Raw genomic sequence first — 11306 nt, forward strand, 5'->3', positions numbered from 1 at the left:
TGATGCCTGCAAGGATAAAAAATACATTTAAAATCCAAGTTGTGGACAATCGAGGGAGTGAGAATGACTGGCCGCGGCTTATCCCTCCCTCCCACCAGTTTGTAACAAAGTGAAAACTTAAAGGGGATGCAAAAGCGTGCCCGGTGACAATTAGCATCCAATACTGGCACTTAAAAGGAATTGAAAAGTTCCCGGTTACCGTTCGTTGTGACCGGAGCCACCTGCCGTGAGCAAGCTGACTCTGGTGAAGTCTGATTGAAGCTCGCTGGTGATAAATTGTTCCACCCGAGCTCCCCGGAGGTGCTGCACAGCCTCCGAGATATCTGTTTGGGACTGTGACATATGCAGGAGCTGGGCAGGATGTACAAAGGTGCATTTAAACGAACTAAACCCTGAATAACTGAAGCAAAAACACTAACTGCTGAAACACTCGCAGAGAGAGAAAAACAGCTCACTCACCTGAAACAGTCCGTTTCTCTCTCTCCCTCGCTGCTGACTGGGGCAGCATTTCTAACAGACATATAGATATATAATGTGTCGGTCATTTTTGTTCCATTTATACGCTCAATCGCTTTATGAAACCATTGGAAATAATTATATTCCATACGTACCGTCAAATATACGTGACTAAAGGCATCAGCCACTTGTACTTTACAAATGTTACTGTGCCAATCCACTGGAGGCAATGGAATGTCTAAGTTTATGGCAGGAAAGCGGATGATAAAATGTTTCTCTCTCTCCATCGGGGCCGATTACAGTTTTGGGATCCTCGTCCAAAATAGAATTTAACCCTAAACGGACAATTGAGCCTTGGCTTTGGAGCTGGTTTCCCTGGAAATGAGTGCGGGGGAGTGGGGAACATTGCAGAGCAATCAATCTGCTTTCTGATCGACATCACAGGGGAACGCAGCTGGACTGGAAGCAGAGAAGTGCGTGTGAAATGGGAAATGCCGGCCCGGCCCGGCCCGGCGCGAAGCGGAGCTCTCTGCAGCTGTGAGCGGCCGCTCTACAACCCAACTCCCTCCCTCCCTCCCACTTTACCGTGAGGCTGGGCCGACCAGAACACGCCTGCCCCCAGCCCAACTCAAATAGCTGCCCTTGCTCGCTCTTTTACCCGGGGCACAGAGTTTAAAATGCAGAACCGCAGAAGGACACAGGGCCTGAACCAACGAACACCATCAAGATAACATTTGTCTGTCTATCCTTCCCTGGATATGGAATAAACAAAATATTTATCATTTCAGGGGTGGGGGGGAAGCAAAATCTAAATTTCTGGCGTGGGTATGTGCTTACAATAACGGACTGTAATAATTAATTTATCTTCAGGGAAGTAATAACGTCTAATTACATCGAAATTCTCTTCACGCCTGACTGATTTCCATGATCTAAAGTTGAAACTTCCAGACAACTGCTCCCAACGTGTGCCGTTTTTAAAATTGGTCGCACTTTGCCCTCTTCGGGACCCAGAGCGGCATGTTATACCCCGGTGTACGGGCCCAGGGTCCCTGTGTACTGTATATACACATTCCCCTCTAGGCTGGTGACCGAGAGGTCGTTGGCTTCCCGAGCTGCACGGGCGGCGTGTCGACCTGAACTCAATCACTCCCCGTTTACACGCGTTTCTCGGGAACCCGGCTTAAGGTCACCTCGGTTATAATGTGTAAGTGTCGGTGGCAGGGGATAACAATCAGATTTGAAATAACCAGTGCTCCGCTGTGTAAGAATAGGAACGGCATTATTTTATCACGCTTCATCAGAACGAAGTTGATTTAACTTGCAGCATTCCCTTCAGCTGTGTTGGAACAGGTTAATCAAAACTGTCCAACACGAATTATCAGTCGATGCTAGCTCGAACTGAGAGCTGCTATTGGGGACAAAATAAATCTTAAAACGTAGATCCGCGACATGACAGCGCGTATCCCTGAGTAGGCAGCGCGGCCGTATGGAACAGCGTTGCATCTAAATGTTGACACGGCCCTTGACTGTTTCACAGTCAGAAATAAAAGGGACGATTTAAAAGCATTCAGGTGTATTAATTCTCAGAGAGATTCGCATCATTATTCAGACGAAAGAAAACCTCCCCGCTTTTACACTGAATCCCTGATCAGATAGACGTGGAGCCCTGAAATTCCCCTGCTTCCAGACTGACAGCATGGTCCAGCCTGTAATAATTACTTCTGAGGGCACGCGTGTTCGAGGGGATCAAAGCAGCAACGAATGGTTATGTCCTCTGCGTTCTTAACACGCGAGGCACCGAAGCGATGTTTAAGGCATTTTTTGACTAGCTGTCAGGTTTTGCAAACTCGGCCACTGTCATTTCGTTGTGCTTGTAGCACTGTCTCTCGCTCTGTTGTCGATCATGTTTTCAGCTTAAATAATTGTGGAAAGCCGGGGTGGGGGGAGCTGAAATGACGGTGCCAGATTACAATGTGGAACAAGCATTACAACTGCCTTCAGGAAGATTCAGTTTCCATTAATGCCCACTGAGTATTTATTCCAGTGTATTTATTCTCACATTGAGTGTAGTTTTGGTGAGAGCGAAACTCGAGGTGACGATATGGGTACCGTGCCATATTGTTCATCTGGCCGATTTAGATGGCGGAGTAGCCATTGGGATCTGTCATTCGTGACCCGAGCGAGTAACTACAATGGGAGCAGACGTGTGTACTTTGAGGCGGAGGAGAGTTGCGGAATGGTTTCGTACGACAGTAAGCTAAGGGGCTACTCAGTATTAGACGGCCCGAGGGTTATCATGAACACAAAAACTAATAATGTCTCGACGTCATGAACACATTGGGATCGAGTTCGCCAAGTCCATTCTCACCGGGTTGAAACTTGCCTCACACTTGAGTGAAACCGCTCCCTTACCGTAGACAAATATCTCGCGTTGCACTTTTGCGGTCTGAGACCCCGGATTTGATCCCCTTTCTGTAAGGATCAGGGTTGGTGAAGAAGTGTTCAGACCTGGGATTTGTTTAGATCTGGTTGGCAGATCCTATTCAGCTGCACACTGTTAACAGACCATTTTGTTTCGTTGCTTTCCAGGGAGTTAATTTGCCATTCGGCTGACGATGCACATTCGGGGCTCCGAGTCGAAAACTTGAGGACTGCTGTTGGGCCCACTCTCTCCATAGCTAACTTGGTGGCGAAAGAAGGTAAATGGCGAGGTTTGGATGGGTTCGTGGCTCAGCGCCGAACAGAAACCTCCCCAGCACCTATGTGGTTGCGTTGGTGATGGGGATCGAAGGGGGCAGAAATTGCAGCAAATGTTTTTTTTTCACCTTTATAGGAAGGACCTCTCAGCAACACGATCTCGAATTGGAAGGGAATCGCCACTTGATTTAAGTCTTCATAATTTGGAAACATACATTTTCTTTTACATGTGATTTATTTCGATCCAGCCGATGCCCATTTTGCTCCTTAATTTAATTCAAAGTCACGGCTAGATCTTGAACTGAGGTGATTGACCTGAAATTGACAGTAGCGTTAAATCGCTCCAGAGACATTGCTTCATTCAGGTAGCTTTCCGCGGGGAATGGGGGAGGGGTGGTGGGGGGTGGGGGGGGGGGTAGTCGTTCAAACTGTAGGGCAGAATCTGAGGTGTCCCGGACCCCAGACAATCCCTACTTTACTTGCTGAAGGCGAAGGGATGTCAAATGACATAAGTCGGAGACTCAGTGACCACTTAGCGCAGAACGGTCCAGGAGGCAATGGAACTTATCCCGTCATCAGGGACAAGACGGGAATATTTATATTTACTGTATATAATAATATGGAAGGTATCCCTAGCTCAGGAAGCCTGAGCTAGCCCAGTTGGAAATACAGGTATCTTACCCTAGGCTGGGAAAATAAATCATTGCGGCTGGGGGGTGACAGCAAAGCCATCTGTTGACCCGCTGGAAGACACTGGAGACAGCGGTACTGTCCAAACTCAGCCATACTGGAACTCGATGTAAACCAACCTAACGCCACATCAAAGTATTCTAACCCATCACCAGTGGAAATGTTTCATCACACGCAGTAGGGGGTGCGGGAGTGAGGCTGAATTGTCAAAATGCACGGATTTTATTTGGGCCGGGTCTAGATCGAAAGTCTTCAGGAAACTCACTGGTCGCCCAAGACTCTGGAGACGAAACGAGAATATCCAGGAGCTGAAACGGGCAAAGGAACAGATGCGTCACATTTCACGCGGTTTGATTGGTCAAACCCGGAGGCCGCCTAGGCTTCCATTTTGACTTCCACCATTGCACCTGATGGACAGAGACAACCCCACCCCCTCCCTCAGTCCGACCCTGTCTACCCCCTCAACTCCCTCCACTCCACACCAGCCCCCAAATCCTTCTCCAGGATAGCCCTCTGCTTCTCAGTCGGGAAACGGGAAGGTGGCAGGGGGTGGGAGGGGAGAGGGCTTGGCTATTGAATTCAACAAGAAGGTTTTGTTTGGATTCTGCTGTTAGTTATAAAATGCTGGTGACATGTCACTCGATTTTTCATGGGATAGAACAGCAAAAGGGGCTAGGCGATCCCGCTCGCATCCAGCCCGCGAGTCAGGCTTTGGGATGGGAGAATAAAACAGTGGACGGGTAGTAACGCAGGCGGTTGAAAGAATGAAGGGCAGACTTTCCCCCATACTGACCTTGGAATAGTGTCCAGCCGCCTCCCCAGTGTGCTGTTGAAGGCAGAGGGGACTAGCTGGCAAACCAGGCAACAGCGGGAAGTGGAGAAGAACAGGATTCAGTTACAAAGCTCGCTACAAAAACAACATGAAATGTGGGCTATGAGATTGTAACCGACGACGCTTAAAAAGCTCCCAAGTCAAGGCGGTGTTAATCGGATGTTGAACAGCGTGTGGGGAGGTGCAGAGAGATCAGAACTCTTAACCATCCGGAATCAGTCCCCGCCTGTATTTCAACTCGACTCGGCTTTTCTTCATTCCCTCACACAGAAACAACTGTCATTCGAGTTGTCATTAAATGGTTAACTTGGGTCTACCTGGAGTAAGTCTCTGACAAACCCTGGCACATTCATTGGACTCTTATAGATATGAAAGTTCACCTTTGGCCAGCTCCCCTGTCGACATCCACAGTGTTATGTCGAATGTAGCAACTTTGCTGCCAATCTGTTCCAGCCCAGAGACCCGCAATAGATTCACTAATGACCTTAAAGGCCGCTTTGTTTCACAAGGCGCCTACATGACCATTTTTGTTTTATTGCGGATATATGTCTCGTTATCATGACATTTTATTGCACAAGTTTAAAATAAAGTTCCCTAGAGCGAATGCACGTTTACTGTCTCTCTCTCTCTCTCTCACACACATTCTCAGCGAAATCTACAAGTCCCACTCCAAGGCGCGTTCACATCCCAGTTTTAAACTTCCGGACTTTAAAAAGAAACTAGCCGGCGAGAAACTGGCCGGCCAATTTTCGGAGATGTAGCTCAATGTTTTCTGTGTTCCTGAGATTGAATACACAGTTCGAGTTACATGATTGGGGTCGGTTCTGAGCTCCCAGCCCTCTCGTTAAATGTTACAATAAATCAACCTGAGCAAAGCTGTGTTCTCCCATCTCATTACTGTTTAACCAGCTGATTCCTAAACGGTGATCTACTTGATACATCGATGTCCCGGGTGCAGAGAACTAATTGAGGGTTATGCAGCACTGAAGACCGACACTTGGGGATAAGGCAAGGTGTCTCTCCCACTGGTTAGCCTGTTGCCTGCGTTCTATTTTCCTCATTAACCGGCACTGATTTCACTCCCCCCACCCGGGGTCCGGGATGGTTTGTTGATTATCTGATGGTGCTACACATGTCCTCAACACACAAATAGGGACAGGCCTATGATGGAAATCTGACAATCCCTGGTCTGTGCATACAAAAGAAACCCAGAAATACACAGTGTCTGATCTTTCTAAGTCAATTCAAATCATATTCCTTTTGTCAGTTTGAAGGTTTGTTTGTCAGAGTTTGCTTGTATTTAATCAGGAAGACGAAATGGTTATATATTTCATATATAAACATATGACGGGGTGAATCGTCATGATTCGTTTACCGAGAGAGTAACTGACTTTGTTGAAAATCATGCAAGCCCTATTCCACCACCACCGTCACCTCTCTCTCTCTCTCTCTCCCCCTGATGATTACATAGGGCCAGTTCTGACTCGCCAGAACTCTTGAAGGAAGTAACATACAATTACCCCGCACACTCATTCGGTGGCAAAACTTTAATAAATAAACTAGCAAGATTTACACGCGATAGAGAAGGGCTAACAGTGTGAATGAAGCTTTGCATATTCCAGGGTTACTGAGGGCGAGCATGCAGTGACCAGAAGTGCCGATATTTTAATCTCTCTCTCTCTCTCGTATTTTTGCTTTTCTCGATCTGTCTTGGTCCAAATTGTCTCGACGATTAACCTCAGAAAACGACTATTTTTTTTAGAAATTCTAAAGCATAAAGGTATGGAAAGATCCCAACACGTCCATTCGGAGCGACCGTCCTGAGTGCAGACATTGTCACTACCGAGAGATTGACCGCACACTTATCTCGCGCTGCCGGGCGATGTTTTTTCGTCTGTTGTTTTGTTTTCTGTGTTAGAAAAAGAAACACTTCTTTGCTTCTTCTTGTTGGAACCTTTCGAGTTACTGTGCAGTCTAGGAGGACTCTTTCTGAGAGTTCACAGGGAGCATCGGTTGAGATGTGGATGAGATTTCTTCCTGGCCGTCTGTAGGAAGGGAAGGGAAGGATTCTCACTGAACTCCAGCCCCACCGAGGGCTCCAACGACCTTAAACGCCTGTCAACACACGGAAGAGAAAAGATTACTTTAACCACTGATCCCCACCCTTCAACAAAGTGAAACAGAAAATACAAAAACGCTCACCAATATCTCAACACCACACTGCAAATCCGAGTGAGGGGGTCTGACTAGGAAATGACCCTGGGAGTATGGTAGCAGCAGGTAGCACGTCTTTCACTCCCGATTCACTCCAGTCGGCTGCTTTAACTCAACTCTCTCGACAGGTAGGTTTACAGAGTAACACGCGCAAAGGAACATGCTGCTTGCAATTGTCAGGATGGTAGAAATGTCAGATTATTCCAATTTCATCCAGGATATATATTCAAGTAAAACTTATATTATGAAGAAAAACAGGTTTTTAAAAATAGTTGCTTATTAAAGTAGGTTATAACCCGTTACACTTGCTACTTGAAGAAATATGATCGTTAGTATCTAATGTTGCCCTCGCTTTTCTGTTATCGTCCTGATGGGTACAATAGAATTCACCTTCACTTCTCCTCCAACTCTTTATTAGAAATATTCTAACTCAGAAAACAGCTGCAAGATTGCTTGCGTTTAGACCAGCGCTGAACTGTATTATTCTCATCCAAATCAGAGCGAATTCTAACCTTCACAAAACTCCCACGTCCCCTCGGCCGAAAGACCATTTGCCCCGGTCTTAATAGCCTCACAAGTCTTTAAACCCCAGCCTTATAAACATTGTGAACAGGAGTAATCCCAACTTCCTGCCCAAGACAGACACTACAGTCGGAAATAATATTTGAATGTGTCATTTGCCAGGGCCTTTGCTGTTCGATGTTCCGAGTTTAAAAACCGAAAAAAAACCCGACAGGAAATGCTGGTGGAGTTAATGCAAGGATTAAACTCGCTCAGTGAATGGGGATCAGGCCTGGTTCATAAACAGGCCAGGGACTAAGTTTCACTAGCCCGCTTTCCCACTCTTAGAAACACATACAGACAGGAAGACATAGATACAGACACAGACATACACAGATGCACATACAGACACAGACACACAGGGAGACAGACACATACACAAACAGACAGACGGACACACACACAGTCCTAGTTTGACAGCTTCCCAGGGCAGACTGGCGATCGGGCTGCAGAAAGAAGCACATACCGTTTTGGACGCTAATGGGTAGCCGACATGGACCAGGCTCCCTCCATTCTCCACACGGAGAAAGCGTAGCTCAGTCTCTCGTGGGCCACATAGCTGCAGCTCGTCATTTTCTGGTCCATCTCGTCGCTCTGCAGGACCTGATAGAGGAAGTCGATGTACCTGGCGGCCAGTTTGAGGGTCTGGATCTTGCTGAGTTTATCCGAGGGGAGGGTGGGGATGATTTTCCTCAAGGAGGAAAACGCCTCGTTGAGCGACTGCGTTCTCTGGCGCTCTCTCACGTTCGCCAGAATCCTCTGGCTCTGCAATTCTTCGTAAGACTGCGAGCTCGGGCTCGATTTTTTATTCCTCTTGCCGGGGTTCGGGCTGCCGTCCTCGCTGCCCTTCTTACAGTACCTCCTCTTGCTATCGTACCGCTTCTGCTGCCTGTCCGCCTCCTCCTCGCTGCTGGCCAGGCTGCCTGCGGGAGAGACAGGCAGACTGCGCGGGCTCGCTTGCATGATGTCTAAAGGCATGCCACACAGACCCGGGGAAAGGGGAGGGGGAGTTGGGAGGAGGTGGGGGGGGGGGTGGGGTGGGGTGGGGAGGGCAACTGGTGGGGGTGGGGGGGATGTCGGAATGGGGAGGGAGGGAGGAAAGGAGACGGGTTAAGAAGACAAGAAACAAAATAAACAGAGGTGACCACTTCACCCGCTCCAAATCTGTTTCTTTGCTCCCTCGTTTCCAAAAACAGACTTGGTCGCCAGTTCAGGATTTGAACCCCCCCTCTTGATCGCCGAAAATGGAGACTGAGTTTGGCCGAGTCAGGAACTTCACCGAAATTTTCCCGACTTTTTTTTTGACTGGTCGGTTTTTTTTTCTGGGAATAAGAGTGGCTGGAAAGTTGTTACGAATGCGGAGGTGGCAGGGGCTCCTGATTGGCTGAGAAAGGGGGGAGTAGGAGGAGCCCTGGGGTTGGGGGGGGAGGTGAAGAAGGGAGGGTGGGGGGTGGTGGAGGTGGGTGTGCTCACTGTCTCCAGCAAGATTGGAACTGAGAAGAACATTCCTGAAAGCAGCCTCTCCGGAAAACACTCACATTCCCAGCCGCGAGGAGCCTCTCTGCTTCCCAGATTTCGGCCGGTGTCACAAGCAACTTTCGCCCGGGACATGAAACACTGTCAGGTTTTACCAAGTGGTGAGAGGGGAGAGCACCCACTTAGATTAGTATCAACGGTGGAAAGGGGAAGTTGTCACCTCCACCCTCCCCAACGCACACACTAAACACAGATATCCAGACACATGCACGCACATACTCAAACACACACATTTAAACATGCACTCACTCGAACACACACAAACACTCGAACGAACTCAAACATACAAAGAAAAACACACATAAACTCCTATACACTATATACTCACTCAAACACACATATCTAAACATGCATAAACACACACAAGTACTCGCTCATGAACATTCAAACGCGCTCAAATACACACATTCAAATACACACACAGACATCAACCCAAAACCACATACTCAAACATACAAACACAGATTCAAGCAGAAACACTCATGTACACTCCCCATACTCCGAAATGAACACACACTCAAACACATGCATACACACACTCAAAAACACATACACTCAAACATACAAAAACATGTAAATTCAAACATGCACATGCACTCAAACACACAGACACATACATAAACTCCAACACATACAAAAGCACACACACTCAAATGCACACAAACTCAAACACATACCTATTCAAACGCACAATCACACTCAAACACAAACACAAAGACGCACTTAAACACACATTTGAACACGCACACTCAAACACACAAACATAAAACACACACTCGCAAATACCTACACACGCAAATACCTACACACGCAAACACACACAAGCTCACAATCGTAAATACACACACATTCAAACACACTAAAATACACACAGACTGAAATACAGGTATAGTCAAATGCATACGCATTCAAACACACACACAAAATACACAAACATACACACTGAAACACACGAGACAACCTGGCTTTTAACTAGTGGAGTGCTGCAATCTCAGTTTTGAAAGCACCGCATTGAATTAATTCTTGAGTGATCTCCTCACATCTGCCGATCACACACCAAACAGCCATTGCTCGATTATTTATTAAATCTGGGTGCATTTTTTAAGTGTATTCGTGGCATTTTCGGGCTCAGTTTAGTCCAGTCTCCTTCCTCTTGGAGCTATTTTTTTGTCTTCCATTTCATTCTGGGGTGAAGTAACACGAAATTGATCGCCGGTAAACTCTGTACATTTTGTGCAATTTTCTTCAGATGCCGGGAGTGAGGGGCTGTTACCCCCCTAGCCCCCATCCCCATTTCTCAGTTCTGTATCCGCTCGGCGGCTCGGTGGTTGGGTGGTTAGCATTGCTGCCGCACTGGGGGTTAGGGGTTCGACTCCAACCTTGAGCTGTTTGTGTGGAGTTTGCACATTGTCTACGTGGGATTACTCCCGGTGCTCCCACAATCCAAAGCTATGTGGATTGGCCATGGTAAATTGCCTATAGTGTCCAGGTTAAGTGAAACGCAGGGTTACAGGGATGGAATAACGGCGTGGGTCCGGGTGGAAATGTCCTTCAGTGGGCCAGTGTGGACTCACTGGGCTGAATGGCCTGCGTCCACACTGTAAGGATTCTACTTGAGTCCGCCTCAACAATCCCATATCGACCGGAGGCTGTGTGTAATATAGAGTGGCAGAAGATGAAAAGCAGGGCGAAAATTCCTGGGCCAGCGTGTGGGCTGTGATGGGCGGGACACAACCGTGAAGCTCACGGGTGCTTGCGAGTTGCCGGGCGTTCTTTCTCCATGGTCACTCCCTTTTGACACCTTGCAGATTTTACACCAATGCCAAGTTTTCTCAGTCATCCCCCATGATGACGAATCAATCCCATTAGCATCCATCAGCTTAGAAACATGAACGATAGAATGTAGGTGGCCTTTATATCGAACTATTCCCAGAGTCTTCCGTGTGATGTGTCCGCGTTAGCAAGGTTCAAGTAACTGGGAAAACCTATGGAGACTCACACAGATGACAGTATCAAATGATCCGTGGCTACCCTTAACCGACTCTGCAAACAAGATGACTCTGAGTGCAACTATTTTGTTTGTTTCATATGCACTGTCTGCAAACAATTAAAAAAAACATTTTTTTCTAAACACGCGAGTAGAGTTGATTAAAAACCTGACCAGACAAGTTGAGAGATAATGTGGAGATTTCCCCTTCCTCTTATACACAGCCTCAGGGTAGAACATGACAAAGGACCGAAATGAAAATATTTTCAACTTTTTGTGTTGGTTAGGGATGGGGATTTGTTGCTATTTTCTTCCAAACCAGTGAGTTGCCAT

General features: G+C 47.2%; 1 protein-coding gene across 1 annotated transcript; it reads right to left on the reverse strand.

Moving 5' to 3' along the window:
- Nucleotides 1-6207: 6207 nt before the first annotated feature.
- Nucleotides 6208-8718, reverse strand: twist2. Its single transcript, XM_043694553.2, has 2 exons — nt 7917-8718; nt 6208-6790 (listed from the first exon to the last, which is right to left on the reverse strand). Exon 1 carries the CDS (start codon nt 8426-8428, stop codon nt 7928-7930), a length of 501 nt encoding a protein of 166 aa, XP_043550488.1. The 5' UTR covers nt 8429-8718; the 3' UTR covers nt 6208-6790; nt 7917-7927.
- Nucleotides 8719-11306: the final 2588 nt, after the last annotated feature.

Source organism: Chiloscyllium plagiosum, unplaced genomic scaffold (assembly GCF_037043375.1).
Source record: "Chiloscyllium plagiosum isolate Xiang-an unplaced genomic scaffold, Cpla_swu_hap1 HiC_scaffold_7, whole genome shotgun sequence".
NCBI lineage: Eukaryota > Metazoa > Chordata > Chondrichthyes > Orectolobiformes > Hemiscylliidae > Chiloscyllium > Chiloscyllium plagiosum.